General features: G+C 40.2%; 1 protein-coding gene across 3 annotated transcripts in view; it reads left to right on the forward strand.

Moving 5' to 3' along the window:
• The window catches only part of furina (furin (paired basic amino acid cleaving enzyme) a), an 80,161-nt gene that overhangs the window by 21,286 nt on the left and 33,700 nt on the right, over positions 1-25,175 (forward strand). For all 3 annotated transcript variants that reach the window (XM_041933911.1, XM_041933988.1, XM_041934067.1), the window contains exon 3: positions 17,482-17,580. In XM_041933911.1, the coding sequence (XP_041789845.1) occupies positions 17,482-17,580 (99 nt within the window). The remainder of the gene's footprint in view (positions 1-17,481; positions 17,581-25,175) is intronic.

Here is a 25,175-nt window from a genome sequence, read left to right on the forward strand (position 1 = left end):
ACGGAGCTCATCTCCTTTATTGTGTGTGATGATTTTGCTGACTGGAGCCATGCTGACTGAATAGTATGCCTTATTCAGTCCATTTCTGGCTGTGGGGGTTTGTTGGAGTGGGATTAATACAGCATACATAACTGCTGGCTGCTGGGAGGAACACTGTGAACACTGTTACTGTATGTTGTGTTTGGTTATGCTGAGAAAAATGCCGTTATCTTTTGTCACTTACATTAAGGCACAGTGATGTGTTATGGTTGAGGCTTTTTTCTTCTACCATTTTATATAGAATTTATGGCAAATGTATAGCAACTAATCATTTGAATTACTTTAATTATATACAACAAAATAAAACAGAAAAACAGCATCACATATGGAAAAACAAATATTTGCATTTTAACTTGATAAATGACTTACACTAGCAATTTATTAGCACAGTTACTGGTTATTTTCTGTTGATTAACCAATCTGTTAATTGACTAATCGTTTCAGCCCTAATTAAATATAAGATGTCTCAAAATGGTGAAAAGTTTCCTTCACATTTTCCAAAACTAAAGGAGACATAGTGAAATTGTTTGTTTAGTTCCTGAAGACATTTAGTTTCTCATGATGATACAATAAAAGCAACAAGTTGTCACATTTGGCAAACTGGAAGCGGCTGATGTTTGCATTTTAGCTCCATAAATTATAATATAATTTGATAATAGATGATCAAAATTGTTGACAGTTAATTACCTTTTGAGCCTCTGCTCAAATGTAAAATGACTTTAAATGTAGTGAACTGGCTTCCACTGCTCTGCATTCTGTCAAACAAAACTATTTAAGCAGTTAAGATAAAGAAGTTGAATAACTATTGGCTTTTGATAACAATTTGTTTGGAGCGATTAATTTAGACAACATAAGGTCCCACTGAAATCGACTAAATCATTGCCTTGTGCTCATAATCAGTTGCATCTTAATGTCTGTCTTCCTCCACCAACTGTGATTTCACTGAATTATGGTGGGTGTTGCTGCTGAACATCCATGAGTGTTTACAAGTGAACTCTTTTCCATTACAGTCATTTGCATTCTTTTGCAAATTTGTGGCCATTTGTTAGGGAAAGCTTTATTTAAACTGCAGCAGAGTCCGTACTTCCTGACGTTATTATGTGCCGTGCGTGTATGAGAGCTGACGTTCAACTGGGCTCTTGCATCCTCAAAACGTCCTCATTGCCATATTCACCACAATGTGCTGGAAACCAACTGCACAGGAAAGACTGAAGAGGTTGTTTTGTGAGAAGTGTCCATCTGTTTGGATCGGTTTCTCTGGAGGCTGCGTCAGCTCAGGGAATGTTACCAATGTTTTGGACAGGATACTGTGGTGGCTATAGTTGGTGAGCCTCAGTGACTCACTCTCATTCTTAGGGCAGCCGTCCAGACAACTTCGGCTCTCATTCCCCACATTGGAGGTAGTTGCAGGTTTCCCTGGGAGTCTAGTGCTGCCATTCCTTAACTGTCCAATACACAAAGTAAACCAGGAGAGCTGCAATTATGGTGTGTTGGAAAGAGCTGAGTCCTGTGCTGAGTGAAGCTCTTCCCAACAAGTGGGCTCAGTGTTTAGTCCACAGAAAGCAGTCAGCCTCCCACTGCTTTCCAGACCTATAATACTAGCTGTTTATGAAAGAACCCCCCCCCCCCCCCCCACACACACACACACACACACACACACACACAACACAACACAGCCTGGAACCTTATATTATCCTTATTTTGGCACCAGGTTGGCTTGTTCATCTATTTTGGGACTGTTCTTCAGTTTTCTTGTTGTCCCAGCTTACAGTAACCTCAGAGGCTGGTGTGACTTGTTCCTTTGGGGTACAGGAAACATGCTTTGTTTCACGTATAGTCAAAATTACACGCTGACAGAGAAATAAATGCCAACTTTACCATGCCTTTGTTTATCCCATGGCAGTAATAAGAGCGTGATTTATCCCAAAATGGATGAAGATTAAACATAATTATTGATATCTACATGTCATAAATAAAATGTTGAACAGAGAGTTTAAGACTCTTTTTGGGACCGACCATCATGTTGATGGTGTTGTCGTACTGTAGGAAATGGTTGTGGTTTGCCTTCCTGTCATTGTCCCGGCCACCATGCAGCAGCTCGGTTTGGGCGGCCGGAGTGCTGAATTCAGCAGTTGTGGCAGTCAGCTGGACACGGTCAGTGTGTTCAGGGCTTCAGAATGGGCCGAACTGTTTAAGAGAAAGGAATGTTCCCCTCTGTGGAGTAGTGTGACCTGACATGCCACCACAAGACGCACGCACGCACGCACGCACGCACGCACGCACGCACGCACGCACGCACGCACGCACACGTTTGTACTTCTATTCTTATGAGAACGCTCACTGGCATAGTGTTCCTTAACCTTAACCATTAGAACTACATGCCAAACCCCAACCCTTACCGTAACCCTGACCAAAATCGTATTCTAACCTAACCCTTAAAACCAAGTCTGAACCCTCCAACAGCCCTTTGAAGGTCTGTCCGAATACAAGGACAGGTAAAAATGTCCTCACTTTCCAAAAATGTCCTCTCTTCCAAGGTCTAAAACACATACTGGGTCTCACAAACAAGCACACACACACAGAGACCCACTCTTGTCAGTAAACAGGGCACAAAGAGGATAAAGAACGGGACACAACTTTGTGTCAACATCAAGAGGGTACAAGTGAGTGATGTGCCAGTGTTTTGGGGAGGCACCTGGGTGACTAAACTGGGTGATGTTTTTCATTATTCAAAAGCAGTTCAGCTCAAAATACAAATATTTTGATTTGCAAAAGGCATATCAGACGTATGTGTCACTGTGGGCAACGGTGGAACGTAACTTATGTACGTTTACTCAAGTACAAATTTGAGGCACCTGTACTTGATTTCCATTTCATTACACCTTATATTCCTACTCCACCACATTTTGAAGTAGAAATATCCTACTAAATGACTGGCTGATTGATTAATTAGAGCTTATTTTCCAAAACATTTGTAATTCACCAGTACCTTCTTGGTTCATCCTTACACTGTTCCAACAATTCCCACCAACTCTTGGCTTGGTTGAAATAAATCTTTAATTCACCAAAACGGGAGATGAGTGAGAGAAAGGGTGGACATCCAAGAAGCAGTGGGGGAAACAGCACGTAGAGCCAGGATATTTGCACAATTTCACATCTCAGAAATAACTTGACCAGAGAGCTTTAAATGTGTCGAACTTCAGCTGATTTTCCTGGTAACAATTTGGCATTTACTGGATAACAGAAACCCTGCTGTGCCTTATGAATACATTATCCTATAACTTGAAAGTGTACATTGATAAAATAATAATTGTGATTTAACCGACTAGTATTTCTGGTACTGAATAGAAGGTAACAACGTTTAAGCAACTAAATGACGGATTGCGCACATCCCTAGTAGCTATAGTGGTTATGTGTGTAGGATTCGCTACTCAATAACCCCTTAATACACATCTATAAAGCTGACTTTCACAGAATACATTCTGTTTCAGTTGTGTACAGTAAAATGGACGGTGTTGTAATCTAGCAGTGTATTGTAACATGATGTTGTGACATAATTAGCACAGTGGGAGAATTTTGAGTTTTTAGATTTTGATTTTAGTTTTATCTATGTTGACGCTGTGACAATCAAAACTCCCTCTGGGGAAAAATAAAGCATCTCAGGGATGAATTGATGGTGCTGTAAGGTCACTGCCGCTACCCAGCCATTGAGTTATGTGTGGCTCCGTTGTTTTCACTCTCACCTGCTGTGAGTGAGATTGAGGAGGAGGCGGGGATGGAGAACTGCTCGATGTCTATGTACTCAGACGACATGCAGCACATCCTGTTTCTGTGAGGCACCAATCCAGCAATGCAGTTGTCTCTGCAATCCCGTGCTGTTTAATGGCCACCTTTTCCAGTGTCCCATTTAGTCCTCTGCCAAACACACTTCAGACTTTTCTCATGGTGTTATTGTGAGTTGTTTTGTCCTTCCAAGGCGTGTTCGACACAATATCTGACTGTCAGACTGTGGGCACTGAAGAAAAGAACATGGGCACAGAGGAAGTCTGCTGTACTTACCTGTCGAGAGTGTGCTGCATGTCAGAAGCTACAAGACTCACTGTGATAACATCCAAACGGCGCTGTAAACGAAACGAAACAGCTGGGAAAATGAGCATCTGTTCATTTTAATTGATCAAATCAGGTCAAGCACGCAGCCGCCTCTCCCAAACTGTAAAAATTCATTATTTATGCTCACTTTTATGAGAACATAAATCCCTCCAAAACATCTGGCTGCAAATATTGTTGGACTGAAACGCACACCAACAAGACATAGCCCAGTTCAGAGGCACACATGCATGCATCTTCAGAGGGCCTGTGGTCCGACGGTGAAGTTAGTCAACTGAGGGAGATGAATACTGTGCTCATAATTGCTTTTTGGTAATTCATCTTCCACACACAGCGCTCTCACCACTCATGTTATGTTATATAAACTGTATTGATGTAGGACTTCATCATGATGCTTTCTGTGCCAGGATCACATATAATATGCAAGGCCGTACACTGTGTGTATACACTTTCCACTGTCTAGAACGAGCGTCTGATGGATATCATTTTTGTGCCGGACCCAGTGCAGCGTTATATGACAGGGAGCTGAAATAAAGGCAGATGTGTCATATGAGTGTAATGTTCCTTGACAAGGGACTGCTCTTCATTCTCATAATGTAGATGAGGCCTGAGTTATTTTGCTCCGTGCTGCTGTCTACTATGAATAATTCTGTGTTGTAACTGCATTCAGTATCTTCCCCCGATTGCTGAATTATTTGGTTGGAAGAGCTCATTTGTTCATGCTGCCCAGGGAATGGAAATTATGAATAATTTTGTTGATCGACATTCACCCACATAAATGAACACATCAATTTCAGATGAGGGGGGAGCAGAGCGTTGCGACGTGTGCGGCTGGAATGGCGGCTGCAGCTGGACCTTGTTTGCATGCGATGTCTATGTTGATTTGCTTTCATAAGAGTAGAGAATGACGGCAAAATAAGGCATGATGACCCACTGAAAGCCCAATCCGATTTCAAATAGACTTTATGCTTTCAGCTAATTTCAATTCTACGTTAATTGCTGTTGACAGTACTTTCACTCAGCTTCCTTGTAAATAAAAGAGCACCATACTGATTAATGTTTGCTCATTATTCTCAGGGCATTACTTGCATAATACACTGTGCACCCATGATTCAAGCTGCAATGACAAGCTGCACCTTATGTTTCTTTAAGTCAATTTTACACTTACTTTTAATTTTGCTACTGTGTCCATTTTTGCAGATAGTAACTTAAAGGTGCAGTGTGGAGTTTTTCTTGTAAACCAGAGTTTCTGTTTCACATTTAGTGTTTCTCACAAAAATGCATGTTTGTATTCTTGAGGTGTTGCAAAGGTTGTGAGTGCATTTCCTTCCCAATACAACATTTATAAAGCTGATTTTTTTTTTTGGTTTGTTGTTTATGTCCGTGTTTACTGGCTGGCCGTCTTCTTCTTCCCTCCTTTTGCTAGTGCATGTTTCTGGCACATTACTGCCACCTATTGATCAGTGGAATAGTGTGAAATGATTGGGAGGACTGTGTATGGCATCACCTGGCATGCATGTGTCAATGTGTGTGAAACAGGTAAAAACTTTGCTCCATCGGACTACTAGTGGCCAAAAATGGCATGTTCCTCACTTTACTGAATGTCAGGGTTTTCAGAAAGAAATTCTATGAATTCCCTCTCAGATCCATCCAGCTAGCACATGCTTCTTAAGACCTTGGTGTAACATGCTGCGCCTGTAAACCCTGCTTCAAAGATGACTGAGATATTCAGGGAAATGGTCCTGTACTTACAGGATGCCCTTTGGTTTCTTTCAAGAGATGAATATCGAAAGTGCTTTCAGAAATGGTCTGTGGCTGTTTCCTGGTAATGTTCACAGTTGTGATGCAGTTCATTTATGGGAAACTTTGATGTCTGTGCAAAGCTTAAAGACTGTAATCTCTACCAGATAGCTGGAAAATGGGTGTGCCCATAATGTGCCCCTCAGTAAGGCTAAGTCACTTACAAGGAAGTGTTGTGGAAAAAGATATTCAATTCACAACCTCTTTTTCCCACATCCTTTTTTTGTGGGCTTATTTCAGAACTTTTATGTGTGAGCAGTCGCAGGATCCATTTCGCGCCTATTGCCACACGTTTATCTGTGAAATTGATATTGGGACAGATTTGAGCAGCAGGAGGAGGAGGAAAAAAAGTGTGTGTGGTTATGTGCAGACGTGTGTGTGTGTGTGTGTGTAGTGGCCTATAAGGCACCAGTAACTCATTATTGAATCAAATTGACCATTAAGTCTGGAGAGGAAGCAGCAAGAGGATTTTGTCCAAATTAAGAGCTCTGTGATAACATTGTAGAGGCAGACAGCTCCAGCTTGTAGTTTTCCCCCGAGCAAGACATAGCAGCACAGATAAGTAATGACTGATGAGACAGTCGGTCATCTCAGCCAGAATGACGTGCTCCACAATTTTTCCATAATCACGCAAGTTGAGGTGCGCTTATGCATACCATACCAGATCTACATCAGTTATGTCTGGTTGGTGTCATGTTTTGAAAAGGCTTGTGACGATGTAAAAGAAGACAGGATATAAGAACATTTGTTTTGCCTTCCTGAGGATAATCTCAATCTATACCGAAGACTATCAAAATCTCTCGCCCTCTTGCAGCACACCACATTGTCAAACTGAACCTTAACTGATCACCATGGAAACAACGGTAACAAACAGTCTTGGAGGACTTCCCCTTTTCCGTCTGTGCGGTGGATCTTGTTTTGTGATCTGTCTTTCTTTCACCCCACTTCACCTACAGTGCAGAGAGGAGGAGTACAATGAGTCTGAGGCCTTTTGTAGAGTTAGGGGATCACAGGCTGTAATGTGCCATAGCCTCGGGCGTTGGCAGCAGCAGGGTGGGGTTGTGGCTCAATTTCATGTGAGTGGTGAGCAGCAGGACGCGTTGGAATAACCAAAGCAGCAATAATGAGAGAGTTGTCTGAAATACAGTTTTTTCAGGACATGCAAAGTTGACAGATGAATATCATCCTGGTCAGTTTGATGGATCTCTTTGTTTTTACTCAACAGAAATGCCAAATGAAATCCCAACTGCAATAAAAATTGAAGCAATTTTTTTTTCTTACCTCAAGGCACATTTCACTGACGGGAAAGTCCTTCACCTACAAATACGGAAGCGTTATGTCCTCCTCTGCTGCTACTGTGCACCTTAGGGAGACCCTCATGACAGTCCATTAAATTGAAGTGTAGATGGGTTGGCTACCTGTGGTGGGTGCAGACACAAAAGTGCTCACGCCTCTGGAGGGAGAGGACAGTGATGGAAATGTTTCAGATGGAGAGTTGTTAGGAAATTAAGAGAGTACAGCCTCCTCAAATGGCCCCTATGGTCCTTCATTTGGGGTCAGAAGAACCTGTTTGTTATTTCTGTCCAGCAGCTGTGCTCTATCAGTGCTCTGAGAGTAAAGAGGGGAGATAAAATTAGATGCCAGTGTTAAATCTTATTAGCCCTTGTCCCACTGGCAATCACTGTTTGCACCGTCTTCACATGTGTGTATGTGTGTGTGAGTGAGAGGGATGGTCGGGGGAAAATGCAACAGGTTATTAATGAGATGTTATATTTGAAATAAAGTCTCTCACAGGTACGTGTGTCCTTGCACTCTGTACATTTATTGCCCAGGTACTCCTTTGGCAATTTTAACACATTGTTAACTTTATAGAGAAAGCCTCAGATTCGGCTGTCAAACTCTCCTATCAAGGACATTACCACTGCATACACCTCTACACTGACCTTAAAAATCTGCGTCACTGTCCTTTAAACCTCTCAACTGATCAATTTTTTAAATGAAAACTAAAAAATCAGGTGATGAGGCAAAAAAAAACAACTGCCTCATCATTTAATTCAGCACTGTAATCTGTGCTCTGTATTTTGAGACTCACCGCTGTATTAATATCGTCGCTCATGCTTATTCATCAGTGCACACTAATTCTGTCCAGCCCAGGATTTTATGCAGTGAGCTTTCATGTCTACTTATATAATGCTGTTTATTCCAGCACTCCTGGCAGGGGGCCCTTGGGGCCTGAGAGGCAAACTACCTCAGTTGAAATGCCAATGAATTCATGGTAAATCTTCTTCCTCTTTCTCATCACTGTCACTCTTTACTTCATCCTACATGGAGCAAAAATAACTTCAAGGCAAACCCAATCCTTGGATATACTATGTGCATTAAATGTGTGCTTTTTTTTTTTATTTAAGCATCACCACCCACTACTTGAACTGTGCTTTTCTACAATTCCTTGATTTATATGAACACGCTCAAGGACAGCAGATTACTGTGTATCACAATTTGAAACCTTTAATAAAAATCTGGAAATTTCTAACATGTTTACATGCATTGTGTGCTATGTTCACTTAATTGTAAATGGACATATTCTATTGGAGTAGTTTGGGATAAGGGTGATTCGCTTTTGCAGCCACCATGAGTGAAGACCAGCGAAGACAAGAAATACTCCAGCACATAAACCCCTGTAAAACAACTTGTCACAGTAAACAATCGAGTAAACAAGGGGTGATTTAGCAGCGAGCTTTAAGGGTGTTGATAGGCAGATTTGTTACCTTTAGACAGAGCCTGGTTAGCTATTGTCCGTTCCCTTTTTTTTTTTTGTACAAGACAAGAGAGCATATCAGTCCTCTTACTCTGCAAGAAGTGTGTTTCTCAAAATGTTGAGCGATTCCTTTTGAGTGATGTGGTTGCTATGGTGATATGTAGCCAAATTGTGTGTGTGTGTGTGTGTGTGTGTGTGTGTGTGTGTGTGTGTGTGTGTGTGTGTGTGTGTGTGTGTGTGTGTGTGTGTGTGTGTGTGTGTGTGTGTGTGTGTGTGTGTGTGAGAACCAGGATATACATAAAACCGCGGTTTTACTGAAAGCAGAATAATCCCAAAAATGGTTAATAATTAAATCTGTACACTGTATAAAAACTGATGAAAAAGCTGTGGAAACTGAAGGAAAGTAAAATTAACTGTTGAGTGCAAAATGCCTCCCCAGTATCCCCAGTTTTAAAGAGTAAAGAGTAGATTTTTTTTTACTCATGTTGGTCATTTTCACTCTTTTTTTTTTTTTTTTTCCTCAGATTAGATTTAGTATTCCCTCATGGTGTCAAAAGCAATCATGCAGTTTGCACTCCCTGGGATTGATCTGCCTCCCTCATGATAAAAACCTGCTTCCTCCATGTCCCTCTTCCAATTTCCTCCATCTCAGTTTCTCTCTCTCTCTCTCTCTCTCTCTCTCTCTCTCTCTCTCTCTCTCTCTCTCTCTTTCATACAAGCACGCACACGCATACACACATGCACATACACACACACACACACACCCCAACTGGGTAACTAGTGATGGATACAGTTGAATTCCCCCACTAATGAGGATGAGCTCATCAAGGCATCTACATGACCGTTGACGACGCGCTCGGAGAGATTATCTCTGAACTGTTAATACGACTCTAATAGGAACGACCTTCATTTCCAGCATACTGATCATGAAAAGTTGTCCAACAGAATCTCTAACCAGTCTCTGATTAGAGATTCATCAACGTTCTGTGACACTGATCACACAGCAGACTGTTGGACCAGTTCCTTTTTATTTTACACTTATTAATGATGCATTGCCTTTGAAAGTCCATTAATTAGGAATTCAGCTTCTCTTAAATATCAATAGATTTGTGTAATAAAACACATAACTCTGCTGTTCTTAACTCTGTTTAAAGATGCAGAAATTTCTTGTAAAGTAGGGCACACCGAGTAGAGTCAGTGAATGACTGGGGTTCAGGCTCGTTGTAGTGTTTTGAAGGGTGAGTTCTAGGTGCTCATCTTACTGAGTTAACAGATATTTATCTGGAATGTATTGACATTCTTTATTTTTTTTAACCCAAAAAAATAGATTCTCAATTTTTCGATTTGTATTTCTTTTCATTGGATAATCACTATCATTTCACTTTGGTTAAATTGTTAACTTTAAACCAGTATTTAAGACTAGATATCTAATTTTTATCCACATGTTCAAGTTCAACTGGCAGAACAACGTTTGTTCAGTGGCGCAGTTAGTTTATTTATCGCCAGGCTCACACAAGTTTTTCATTTGTGTATCGCTAAAAGATTCCTTTGTGCAGCTTGAGCGGGAGTTTTGCTCTATTATTTAAGGTTGAAAGGTTTAATGCTTCAGCTCCCTTTTGAAGACCACATGAATTAGATTTTCTGTCGTTCTCTGAACAGGTTACGCCTCAAGACTTCGCTATGTTATGTTGGATTAGTGCAGAGGCACTGCAGCGGCTTGGGAAGTGATTACAGAAAAATAAATTAAACAGGGTTTGAAATATTAATGACAATAAAATGTTACTTGGAGAGTGATGACCAGTGTTGCAATACCACCACCAGCTGAATTAAATAAAGTAATACACAAAGTAAGCAAGCTGCAGCACAAATATACAGATAATGTAGATATACTGTATTCTTCAACTGAAGGCTGTTTCAACACCTTCAGCAGCTGAGTTTAGTAATCAGTTACATTTAAAACCCAGCTTCCTTTTTACAAAGTCACCCATCTCATTGGACGTCTACCAAAGTGCATATGGTAGCTGAGGAATTGATTCTTCCTTGTGGAATGTATATAGCGTCAATTATACTTGAAGCAAGTAATTGATGGCTTGCTTTCTTCCTAACAGCTCTGTCTGAGGACACATAAATGATATTCCAAAAGATTTAGGGCCTCAGCCTATAGAAACGATTCAAGTCCATTAGTGTAGGAGTGAATAACACCACAATCAAGACTGTGACGACCTTTTTAGCTGTTGACTGTGTTGAAACAAATGATTCACTCCACAAATGTGACCCAAGCAGAGCAACATCTGACTCAAGCTTTAGCATACCAGGCTTGCATCTCGGAGACGCTGCGAGAGATTGAGCCGAGTCAACTGATGTTCTTTCGCCATGTCGAAGAGTTCTGCACTGATCACAGTTGCCTCTTCCTCGTCTAAAGGAGCACGCCTCTGCTCTGAGCGTTTATTCTCCAAAATACTTCTCAGACGGGGGTCAGGTTGACTCGGTCAGATGACACCCTTTCAATGCAGCACCTGCAGATTGTTGCTCTGCTCAGGGCCGACCAATTCTTTCAGATACCGTCTGGCTCAACCCTGAAGCTAAAGTTCACATCTCACACAGTCAGTTCTGGTCTGGTGGAGCAGTAAGAGTATTCGATCGTAGGCCTGCAGCTCACAGATATTCTTTCCTTTTACTACATTAATAGGCCTTTTCTTTTGCCAAAGACAGATATGGAGAAAAGACAACATTTGAGACTAAATAGCCAAAGGGGCAGATATCCTTAAACATGACCAAATATTTGTGACTTGTCTAATCAGGTCGCCAGCCATGTTGTCAGTGGGAAACAACAGAGCGTGTCTGTTTCTCAAATGTATTGACATTTTACCATAATTAACTACAGTAGTCTGCATGAAATCTGTACAGCTGGGCCTGTGGTGTTGTAAGGCCTACTTCACTGCGTATGGATGCAGTCTTGTGCTCATGTGACTTTACTCTCGTAGCACCATAAAGACCTTGTTGTGAAGAGTTAGTCATCTGAGGACAGCTCTCATCGACCTGTGAGCTAACAGCCCTGCAGCAGTTCTGTCATGGCTCTGTAAACTTTTTTACGCGCTCATCCACTCCATAAAGTCGAGGTGTGCTGCAGTGGATGAGATGTTGAGCTAATGCAGAGACCCAAGGAGGATGGATTATACAAGAAGCTAATACTTCTTTATTTTTATTAGTAATTAGAAGTAAGTAAAAATAAACAAACAAACAAACAAAAAAAGGTTATCATTTCTGCTTGTAGTGTTTTTTCACATTGCGGTCTCAGAGGTTTACCATAAAGATGAACAGCAGGAATCGTTTATCTGAGTACGTCAGTATATTCAGTATTTGTCTTTGCAACACTGACATTTACTCTGTACCTTCAAGTTAATAAGTATTAAAAATGTCAGGGTTTGCCAGAATTGCTTCACATCACAGTATGATGTCTGTCAACATTAAAGCTCTGCCAGTGTGACCAACAAGTAAACATCATGTTTCCCTAAAATTCACAGAGGCACCCTTCCACCAATGATTAACAAAGTTTCATCCAAATGACGGATAGTGTGGCAGCTCTGTATCCCTCACCCTACCTCACGACACACACTTCATCATGTCAACGCCACCGCCATTTTGTTGGTTCTTTCCTACTACAGGCAGGAACTTAACGACCCATAGCCCGGAGCATCCCATAACCTGAACTTGTAAGAACCTGTGAGGTCTAGGTTTTGCTTCGTTTTTTCACTTTGTTGAACAGACCAGAATGTTTTGCTTAATTCACCTGTATGTTGAAGCAAACCTCCTTACACTGCATATCAGAATACATGTTCTGCGTTATTAATTGTGGCATTTCTTTCCCCGAGAGCACCTAGAACTTGGATTTAGTTTCAGCTTCTGTGCAGTGCAGAGCTGAGCCGTTCAGGGACTCTCCCACAAGGTCAGTGGAGGACAGTGGAAACAAAACCTGTGACAATAGCTATATCTTGAGTTGTTAAGGTCCTGTGGTGGAAAGTCAACACAAAGAGAGAAACTTGAATTTAAAAATTATTCCTGAGTCCCTACTCATGAAAAAGAAAACAGTTTTCCTTATTTTCTCCGATTTTTTCTTAATGCGAGGTCAGATGCAAAAAGAGGAGAGAGAAGCGCGAGTGAGAGGAGTGGAATTGAAGGGTTCTGCCTAAAGAGAAAGGACTCTACAGCCTCAACCTGAGAGGGGGAGGTTATTTTATTGGGAAGCCATGATGTTGCACAAATGTGGATTGCATGACTGATAGCAAGGTTGCAGAAGTGGGAAAGCTAATCATCTAACAGAAGAGCACATAGCACGAAGTCATCTGATCTCAGCAGAAGAATTTATTGGCAACAAGAAGGACAACGAGTTCAGACTGAAGAAGATAATATTGTTAACTGAAAGTAATACACTGAGGGATTAGTTATTGGAGAGTCTAAAAATCATTGTGCAAAAATGATATGAATATGAAAGATGCATTTGATGCTTTAGAATGTCTTTTTTATTATCTGGTGATAGAGACATGATTATCACATGATGTTCCCCAGAGGAGACAGAGTTCAGCTTTTGTCTGTGGCTGCAGAACATTGATATTGCTCTGTATGTCACAGGGGCTTGAATTGAATGACGATCGCTCGGATCATACTATTAACCCCCCCGTAGATATTGAAGTCATTGGGGTATTTTTCAGCTGTCCTTCCTACTCATAGACCCCATATTTCACCATCCCATTTAATCTGCATGTGTTTGTCAATACCATTAAAGTACATTACGGAAGAATTCAGATTTTTTGCATTTTGGTTACCCTTTACTTTTCGATTTCAGTTCACCTACACACCACTTACAATATGTACAACTATCCTGAACCTGGTTACGTTGCTCCAGTTTTGGTGCTTATAATGATTTTGAGGTATTACGTTATTTCAAGGTAAGATAGGTAGAAAATGCTGCTTTAAATAGATTAACTCCTTTAGAATAATGGAGGTAAACAGTGTACTGTGCTAAGAATCATAATCTGTATTTACTTTATAAACACAGTCGAGGAACGTGGCCGGCAGCTTGTTGTGAATGGATGGCGTGTTGATAAATACAGATGCTTGAGTTTGCCTTATAAGGCTTTATAAATGTAATAGTTTATACCTACATGGTTTAGATGCACATGGTACTTATCAAGTACATACATAACATAGATGCCAAATAAAACTAAGGGTTAATGAGTAGGGAGCCACAGAATGACAGCTGTAGGACAAATAATGGAGAGCGGGGGGGGAACAATGAGGAGAGAACATGTAATGACTAAGTGTGGTTTGGTATAAAGACAGGCCAGCTGTGCAAACCCATTTTCAGGTGTGGGGGTAGCTCAGTCTGCTCTGCCCTGCTTTAAAAGAAACTGTTGGTTATGTCCAGCTGCCACTGTGGCGCTCTGTGCCCCCGTCCTACCCAAGAAGAGAAATTAGACTCCAGCCTCATTATATAAACAAGATGCTGAACTATTTTAGGAGTTTGGCTGTCTCATTTTCTCACGTGATCTGAACCCCTTGATGCACAAACAAAATATAGTAATGCTCAATGTCCCGATGCCCCTAAATCAAATGCAGTTAAACGTCAAAACTGGAACAAAATGTTTCACGATTGATGTGTCCGAAGTTTAAATGCATAAATGGTCTCTCCTCAAGTGGATTTACCAAAATCCACAGGCTTTGTTCTTGACATTCACGGCTCCATATGGAAAACACTTTCGTATCATTTTGCTGCAGCCCTCAAACCTCTTTCCCAATTTGTCTCCAGACATTGTTTGGCTCTTTGTAAAACATAATTGTGTCAACAGTCACGGGAGATGAGACACCAGACCTTTTTGATAAGTGCTTTCCCACAAGGTAAATTTGGCAGGCGGGGAGCGAGCAAACATGCAAACAAGCCAGCAGACGGTAATTTTCCACTGTCTGTCACCGTGCATTTTAATGAGGTTGATGGATTAATGCCTCACTTCGGTAATAGGCCACTTGGAGAGCTCCAGTTAAGCCTGTTGTGCTCTATCAGTGCCCAGCTTATCGCATCAGTAATGGTCACTCACAAGTCCTGATCTGTCTGTTTTCCACATAATTTTTCCATCTAAATGTCTTTGTCGTAAATGGGGCCTTTTTTCCAGTGGAAAGCAGTTAAACCCCACAGAAACAACGCGGTCCTGAGATTAAGTGGTTGAAAACATAAGCTCTTAAGTGTTGTTGCTGATTGCCAGATGATGATTGAGCTGCAGAGTGGACATTTAGCAGGGGTGGAATGGACTTCATTTTGTTGAGTGAAGTGAGTATGTGTGTGTGCGTGCATATGTTTGGAACAGTTGGGCTGTTTTTAATGTGAGGTGACCTGTGGCCCTGTGTCAATGTGTACATTCATGCATATGTATAAGGTGCTCTGCCACAGCTGCTTGTAGGGCAGTTGTGACTATTGTTGATGTTGAAAGTGTCCATACAAACTTTTGTATAATCTCTTTTCTCCAAGAAGTGTAGACATGTAGAAATGAGTTGGCCTTGAAGTTTCACGAAGTTATCATGTATGTATGTTTGACAAGTTCCAAGTAAATGTACCGTTGAGAACTGGACGTTGTTGAACATCATCAATATCTGATGTAGAATTATTTTCTAATTAAGTATTATCCCCAAATTTCCCCATCAGATAGTGATTTCCTACATTACCCAGCATTACTTTTGACAACCTCCAGATATTTGTGAGCTTATCAGATGACTATACTTAAAACCTAAGACAGCAATTAGCAGAGAGAGTTTTGGTTTTCCAGTTGACAAAAAGTGAAAGTGGCAGCGTTGAAGAAAAACTCAGCATGTGCTGTGGCTGAGTTATAATCTGTTGATTCTCCTGCCGTTGGACGTATTGAGGTCGGTGTCTTCTGTAGGGAACTGCAGAATGTAATTGTTCTCAGAATGATGAGCTAATGTTTTTTCCACTATTATTTTGAATTTCTGACACCAAGCCTGATGTTAATTATTGTATTACATTATATTATAATTATAAAAAATTATCAAACTGCTTTGTTGCTGCTCTGAAAACTGACATTATGTTGTCTATGGGGTATTATATCTAATAGAAATTATCATATAACACATATCAACAAAATGCACCCAGAAATGCGAGATATATCACCATTAGCTTCTTTTTGCTTTTCAAAGTGATAAGTTATCGTCAAAAACATTTGCTGAATGCAATCGACCATCAATGCTGTTGTTAGCTAAATGTTCTCATCGGCGTTAGCGTTACGTAGGGTTGCTTATTGCTCCCCACCCATGTCTTTGAGTGGTGTCCCACCTCCCAGGCTCTCGTCTGGTCTAACACAATGGACCTACTACCTGCTCTCCTTCAGAGAAGGGACCGTAGGCTCAGCTAATGCCTTTTTGGATGTCAGCGTTTTATCCCCTTTATATCCTGCATTTTCTCTTTGGTCTTATTCTTTTATGGCTTTACACACACACACACACACACACACACACACACACACACACACACACACACACACACAGACTCGTGGTGGTGGTTCCTCCTCTGAGCTGAATAACACTGTAAAGTGTGTCTTTCCTCTTGGTTATTGCCTCCCTATTGTCCACTGGCTTTGTGTTCAGGGGCTTTTTGTGTCAGCCCGGCTGGAATCGGCCTGTTTACTGTGATTAAAAGGCAGCAGAGGAGGCTGGGAGACTGAACCGTGACTCTTTTAGACCGTAGGAAAGTTACAGTACACACTGCAGTAGCTAGCCTTTACATTGACCTTTGCTGGATACAAAGCACCCCAGCAGTTGACAAAATGTGTGTGTTTGTTTGTTTTTTTGACACCTTTTGTGCACCACATCCTCATATATGTTTATGCTGCCAGTAGTTACGTTTAACTCTGCACATCTAAATGCAGCGGTAAATTTGATTGTGATTATGTCTAATTATATTAAATATGTTCACACCACCGTAGTATCTGCATAGATTTTGATTGGTTTGCTACAGAACACACTATTTAACTCTGATTGTAAAAATGTTCCTTTGGGCTCGTATTGGACTCGCACTTGTACTATGTTCGCTAAGTATAGATTAGAGATGCAACTAACATTTTCAGTTGAAAAAATCTATAAACGAAAAAGAAACGCAAGCCAGTCCTCCCACTGGAGAGGCTGTAACCAGGAAATATTACTGAATCTTAAATAAAATTATGGATGGGTTGTCAAATTGTCTTCTCTGTCAGCGAATTAGCTGAATTACAATTTTTGAAGCACTTGTGTAGATTCATACCATCAAGTTGTCTTCCCTCTAAAACTGCTCTGCTGTGATGCAGAGTCCTTTTCTTTGTCAGATCCTTTGAAGTAAAGCGTATCACTGCTCAATATTAATAACCTAGATTCCATAGTTGTAATAACTGAACTGAGCACAGAGGATTGTGGGTCATGTACGAGGTTTCCCACAGGGGACTATGTTTGTCTGTGTTGTGGCACCAGGTGTTAGAGGGGGTAGTTGGAGATAGAAAGTGGAAATATATTTCTCTAATATTGAATACAGCTATTTGGCTAGGCAAATAGTGGTGTATTGTAATATGAACCAAATGGTGGTTTAGTGGTAGAGAAAAGTACAACTAGCCTGACAGAGTAATTTCATACTTCACTGAAGCTATTATTACATGTAGCGGTATTATCAGATTACACAGAGAGAGAGAGAGAGATTTAAAAATGGCATTATGTGATAACTGATCATATTTCTTTGTCTTTTTCAGGTATTTGGTGATTATTATCACTTTCGGCATCGTACGGTGGTGAAGAGATCGCTGTCAGATCACAGGGGGACACAAGTCCGTCTAGAAAAAGATCCGAAGGTAAGAAAAATTTCAGGGGCTACAATATATGGACTGTGTGTTCATACGTGTAAAGGAGGTTTATTGATGTTTTGGTGTGTGTGTGTGGTGTCACCATTATCGTATCTACAGCATCAGCATGGTCAGAGCTCTTTTGTTGCCTTTTGAGAGATAAATGGTACTGAATCAGGTATTTGGACTGCTTGTATTTATTCATTAATCAACGAGCACAGTTATTTAAAGCTTTTAAATACAAATTTACAAATGACGTTTTTTAAAAATGAATGTCCTCTTATTTTCGCTTGCTGTTGTTTGGTTCCAGTGTAATCACGTGAGAGGTCTATATCTTGTGAGCTCGCAGTCTAAATGTTTATAACATTATTTCCACAATGAAAATGCAACTCAAGACTTAGTCTTGTAGTCCTTGCAGTTGGCAGGACTTTAAGAAAAGCTTTCCTGCATAAGGGACTTTTGACTTGTCATTATTTAAAATGTTCTGCTGTGAGTTCACATATGATCCCTAAACGAATTACCTAAACATTACCTAAACATCTTCTTCTTAACTCATGATATATTGTTTAGTATTATAGGGATGCATTCATCCATGACTGTTTAGAATTGTGTTTTTGACAAGATATCAATACATGGGATGAGTCATCATTTAAAATCTCAGAAAGCTGTCGTGTCCAAGATGAAACTTGATCTTTTTCTTTCATTTGATTGATAATTTGAGGTAAATTGTTAAGTCAGTCATTTCACTAAATGAGCAGTTTTTGTGTGCAGTACCAGAGGAGAAGCACAGTACAAACAAAGAGGAATACCATAAGCTAAACAGAGCAAAAAACCAAACCCTCAGCCCTCATATGTCACCTTCTTTTTTTAATGGCTGTCTCAGACGAGCCCCACATTCAAACTGTCTGTCTTCCTTTCACCTGAGTGCTCAAAGGTGAGCTGCTGCGTGTGTGCCGATGCTCCCCAGATACAGACACTCCTCTATATCTGTGAAACAATTTCCTCCTCCTTGACTGATCAAAATTAAAATTTCACATGGCTGCATTGTCTCGCAGTAAGGTTAGTTTCCTGTGTCCTACCTCACTGCGGAGGACAAGGGGAACGGTGTGAAATTAACATTCATGGTTGTAGGAATAGTGTGTGGCTGAGAAAGAGGATGTATCAGTACTTCTTAAAGATCCTTCCATCAAGAAAACCATCCAACCTTTTAAAAATGCTTTTATAAAAACTGAGTGACTGAATGTAACAATATGAAAACCTTAATAAATATTGGAGGGTAGTTTGAAAGGCCTGATTACTTTTTTTTTCATCTACTTAACTAACTGCCGAAAGTGTTAAATAGGTCACTCCATCAAAGTAAATGTACCAATCCCCACTGGTCGTGTTTCAGAAGGAGAGCGTTTTGCCTGCCATGCTTTGTTGACTTGCTCAGATTGTGTTTATTTGGTCATTTTCTCTTGATTTTTGTGCTTCTGCCATGGGTAAGCAGGCTTCATAGTTGAATCATTTACTTTTTGTCTGTAATTGAATTTATTGTTGATGTAAAAGTGGCAGTCAAAGGGTGTTTTATTTTGAAAAGATGCCCTATTCTCTACACCATTCCTGTGTCTGACTTCCTTTATGGCTCGGTTTGCTCGGTCTGCTCAGTGAGCTAACGTCTATTTTGTACAACAAAAGACTTCATTTACCTTAATGTAAATATGTAGAGGATGCAAATTTTCATATTTGAGAAGTGAAAACAAGTGAATCTTCCTTGAATAAAAAAGATTTAATTTCAAAATTTCACCCATTGGCACACACCTTTGGCAGCGAGCTATGATTTAAGGTAGTGGCCTGACCGTCTGGAGTTATTTGTGGTTCAATGTCTTGCCCAAGGACCTGCCAACCCTGTGATTAGTGGGCGACCTGCTCTACCTCATGAGCCACAGCTGTCTTCATTCAAGCAGCTAATCGATTAATTGATTAATCGTTGCAGCTTTTAAGAGAAAATTACGCAAGTCATATTTAGTTTTAAGTTTATATTTTGAAAATCAAATGAATTTCTGCTCTCCAGTGGACAAACTGTTGAACGGTGACCCTGTTTCTATATCAGAGCTTTATTTCAGTGGCTCCTATAATATTCTGTGAAATGTCCCTTATTGTTTTCTATAACATCTGTTCACAAGGGAAGTGTTAGTCTGTTGTTGTTATGACAGGTGGGTTTAGACTAAATTCAGACAGCCTCGTTTCATGCGCAGTAAAATAAAAAGTTGACAGTTGACAGCAGCACTTAAGAGACACTGTGTACCCGTTAGATGTCACAGAAATAAAGGCAAAACTGTTCATCTAAAGTGCAACTGTGGAAGCATTATATACGTCAAAACTAATCCGCTGCCTTTAACGAAACCTGCCTTAAGAAGTCGCTGGCTGTGCTGACACACTGTGCTGACATGCTGTGCAGTTACACAGTGCAGGTGCACATTGGGAGTAGAACAGCTTCTGCTGGGCTTGTTTGCGTACATGTTAGAAACGGTCCACCTCCCTCTTTGGGATTTCCTTTAACACTGCGGCTCCATTTCCTGTTGTTGAATTCTTTTTTTCCCACAGCACCTCAGAGTAAGTGGAAACTGTCCAGGAGGGGTCGGGTCAGCTTGTGGGACCTACAAGAATTTACAAGATTTTGTTGAGTTTGTTTGTTTGATTATTTAATTATAGGTCAAGCTTAACAAATGCTGTAATAGCTTGCAATTTTTACCAGATCCCCATGGTTATTATGCATAGACTTCCTGGCATCTAAACATTGATACAATTCTGTAACTCTGCTGCAATTAATGGTTTGATCAAAGCTTTTATGTAGCAGCAGATCATTGCAAATTTGATTCACATTTTCATCAGCTGCACAGTTTTTATGAAAGGGCAAAACATTGCAAAAATATTCCTAATTGGTGGAATTGTGAAATCCTACAGAGACTGTCCCCGCAGCTTTTTAAGCGGTCGAGATGAAGCCTGAACAAAAGGCTCAGTAAACTCTCTTTGAAGAGTGTCTAATTACTGAAGAAGCACCTGGACCTCTGCCAGATCTCATAGACTGGCTAACAGAGCCCTGTTAATAGGGTCTATTGAAGATTTAAAGTTTTTAGTCTGTTCCTCCAACCTCCATACCTTCTACTGTCTTCTGATTTATTTGGTTGTTACTTTCCTGCTGTGTGCACTTTGCTTTGGTTCAGTGTATTTGTTTAGTTAGTTGAAAATTAGAGAAGTAATAGGACAAGCCAGATGCTGAGAAACAATGAATTTAAGGAGCATTTGTTTGATTGTGGTCAAGGCATTTATTGTCAGTTTCATGACTATGGCCAGAATCGAAGCAACTATAACACAGAAAAGCTTGAGAATAAATGTAAATGGAATAGCTGCATATCTGCTCTATAATTGGTATTATGTTCCTCTGTGGTAGCAATGCTTTATTTGAGGTTTCCACTTGGCCTCAGAGGAAGGATGCTATGTTTGTATAATGAAGAGGGACAAAGCAGTGGGTGGGCAAAATGAATAGGGTGGGGAATCTATTTGGCGGACAGATAGGACTCTCCACCTAAACATAAGCTGAGTAGTCTGCTTGTGAGCATTAGTTCTGCATTGGATCTGTCTGGATGCACGAGATAGACACTGCTTTCCTTTTTTTAAAGCTCATTTATAATGAAACTGCTGTTTGTCAACTTCAGGGCTCTGTGTTCTGTCACAGGCTATTAAAGAATATTCAAAAGACTGGAAAGTGGAAATGTTTGTTGTTACACTTCTGCCAAAAGTAGGAAATCTGTCCAAAATGAATTGTGAGTTTGGTGCTGAAAGGTATGATTTCTATTGTTTCTCGTTCCTGTTTACTCTGAGTATGGAGAGGGAAGAGAAAATTTTGTTGAAAATGAGTACTTTGATCTCAAGTTCAGTTTAATACTCAAATAAACATTGTCCATTTTACTGAACAGTCACTGGCATACTATATTAAATAGTAAAAAAAAAATTCTATATCCTGTATTTCTCTAGTGGTGGGATCAGACTACAGAATATTTTTGTCCTTGACGATGGTCACCATGTCAGATCTAATGATCACAGTGCCATGAACTCTTGCCGTGTCTTGGCCGGGTGACTCTTAAGCCTACACGTATGACCCCAACCAGTCTCAAGCTCAGAGGTCATCGGGAAGGCGGGTGAAGTAACCAGAAGTGTTGTGTGTGTGATGCTGACGGTCTTGTGTTGCGCAAAAAAAAAAAAAAGATGGCTGTGGATGCATGTCAAACTACACGGGTATAGGCTCCCGATTGTCGTTCACAATCGGCCATGATCCTGGTAATTTAATAATAACATGCTTTATTTAGATAAAGTTTATTATTGTTATTCATTATCTGCCCTGGCGCTGGTGCTTTGTCGGACACGACAAACTCGTCTCAAAATCGAGCTAGATTTGTGTAGTCTGATCCTGGCATAACTCTACATGAACTGATCAGTGTGCTTAGTGACTACTTTTTCATGTAGTTTGTGTACTGAAATGATATATTGCTTCCCTCAAAAGCAACAACGAAAGTGCTCAAATGAAGATCATTACTGTACTAGTAAACAGCTTTCAGTTATTTTTACCGTCGTTGACTGATTAAGAATCCCTGTCTTCTTGATTGCATGTAAACGCACCCAAGCCACTAATCTGTGCCATCCTTTCGTTATGAGTTGGACCAAAGCATGAGTTGCTGCATTTTGATGGACATTTCCAAGAACTGTGTGCAACATTAAAAATGACTGCATAAATACCAGTCTGTCAAGTTAGACCTGATAGCATTTCTGAAATGTTTCACACACAGCTCAAGTGTGAATAGAAGCTGCCATGTTGCACAAGAGCACAAAGTTCTTACATATGATGGTTTTGTGTATAATGCAAAACAGTACGAAAGGAATTCTAAGTTACACCATCCTCCGCCCCGAAGAGAAGGAGATTTCATGCAATGCAACCCATATGTTCCCTTGTACATTATACTTCCTTTGTTGCCTCAGAGAACAAATATTGCGCAAGCATTGCATCTTTTTATTTAATAAGAATCCTGTCATATTTGAACACAGTCAGCATGTTATTTTCCACGACAGAGACCTACCCTACATATGTGTGAATGAGTCAGGTCTCATACAGGATTTCATGTGTGACTGAGAAGCAGATGAGGAAATGGAAAGGGGAAATCACATACATCTCCTTATGATGCAAGAGAAAATAGCTTGTTTGTATCTGACTGAAAATCTGTTGGACTCTTGTAATGAAGTTGAACGTGGTCACTGCGTACAACTGAGTCTTTGTCACCCAGACAGAACCTTTTTTCAGTCGATAATACTGCCATTTCCTTTAGGAGCCAGACAGAGAGAAACGCATCAACAACTGCCTTTCTGTCTCTAAACCTGTCTCACGCTAATTAGATGACGTAATAATGTCATGTAGGAGTAGGTTTGGAATCTCTCTTTCTAAAAATGTGATAAATTGATAAGATACATACAATTTTTTTCAGTAAATATAATATGGACATATATATAGTCTACTTTTTATTTTTTGTTTTTTTTTCGAATGTTCTCTACCTCTGCTATTTTTTTCTTCCCACTGCTTTCAATGCTGCTGTAATGCCCAAATTTCCCTGACTGGGGATGAATAAAGTTTATCTTAGCTCATCTTAAATATAAGTTTGAGCAGCTGATATGATGGAGTTCTTTTTAGTTTTGATATGATTTGATTACACTTTACATCGTCAATCTTTGCATTGTATAAATGGCAAATATATACAGGACGGGTACCAGTTTCACATTTTTGTGTGCCATGATGTACTACCTTGATTTGTCTTCTCATTACTGTCTGCAGAGGATGTCCCAGACTAAAATGCAGAGGCAGTAGGATACAGGCATTTTTTCTTTAAATGTATTAGATCAGATTTCATTTCATCCTCCAAAGATTGACAGGCTGACAAAGCCAGCACAAAGAAAAAGTTTACAGTGGCAGTTTTCAACTTTTATTTCCTTTTAGTCTTAATTTATGTTCTGGCCATATACAATGTGGAGACTGTCAAAGAATCCCTGTTGTTTTTATAGCATGTGTGAAAGGTCTTTTGCAGTCAAAAGGGGGTTTGGATATCCCTTTCTAGAAATCCTATAAGCAGTTCTCTCTGAAAGCTTTCCTGGTCTTCCAGATCTCAACTTGATCTCCACTTTTCCTGTTCCTGTTTGTAACAAATTACAATCAGTTTATTTAATTTTCAAAGTGTTAGGCATATGTTAGGCAAAGTGTTAGGCATATCTATCTATCTATATATACATACATACATACATACACACACATATATATATATGTGTGTGTATATGTATATATATGTGTATATATATATATGTGTGTATATGTGTATATATATATGTGTGTATATATATGTGTGTATATATGTGTGTATATATGTGTGTATATATATGTGTATATATGTTTATATATGTATATGTTTATATATGTATATGTGTATATATGTATATATGTGTATATATATGTATATATATGTGTGTATGTATGTATGTATGTATGTATACACACACACACATAAAGATTCAAAGTCACTTTCCTCATTATGATTGTGATCATTCCATAAGCGCTAATCAGGGTGGACTTGGTAAAAGTTATCTGAGAGCTCAACTCTCACGGGGTGCCCAAACTTTTGCATGATGCTCCTTTTCTCCTCCTTCCTTCCTTTATGTGGACAGGAGATCAGTCCATCTTCTACTCCCTTAACTATTCATAATAACACACATTTTGACTAGGGGTGCCCAAACTTTTTCATGCAACTGTACTGGCAGCCAGTTTAATGTTGGATGAAGTCTTGGCAGCTTTAACTGAAAACATTTGCAGACTCATCCGTCTGTTTGTCAGCTGTAGTTCTTTGACTTTATTTTACCAAGGCCCATAATCCTTAAGTACACATATTCAGAGTGAAGAAACTACACCCAGTTTTTGTGCATGATCTACCCTAGCTATACCTCACAGGGCTGACGCTCATCTTCCCAGTAAGAATCCGGTGAGTCCTGATGGAAAAACATTTCCTTCTCTTTGACTAGACTGGGCTTCTCACCGGTCAAAGCAGCGACACGCCAACCCCACACATCTCCTTGAAGTGAAATTATTCCATTACAGTGTTATATTATGGAAGTGTTGAATTGGCATCGCTTCAGTGTAGCAGCTAATGTGACCTTCATTACTTCTTTCCTCTTTTACTCTTACGTCTCTAGTGATCTGCAGAGGCGGGGAGAGAGAGAGGTGCACTGTGATTTGGTTGTCCTTCACATCAGGTGCTCCGTCCTTGCGGCAGGCAGTTCTCTGTCTTCCTTCTCTGACATGTTTCCCCCCCCCCCTCCCCCGTTCTCATCTACCCGGGCGTTTTGCTGTGCAGCGAGCACGGTTCTGCAGAGGAAGTAAGATACAGGCTTATTTTCACTGTATGAATTCTGCTCCCGTCAACACTTTCTGTGGGAGCTCGGAAACATTACGAAAGGCTGCTGCAGACTGGGTTACAGTTGTGTTGTTCAATTTATAGTGAATTTGTCCCTTTGTGTGTGTGCATTGTTAGTGT

This window comes from Chelmon rostratus, chromosome 1, assembly GCF_017976325.1.
Source record: "Chelmon rostratus isolate fCheRos1 chromosome 1, fCheRos1.pri, whole genome shotgun sequence".
Lineage (NCBI taxonomy): Eukaryota > Metazoa > Chordata > Actinopteri > Chaetodontiformes > Chaetodontidae > Chelmon > Chelmon rostratus.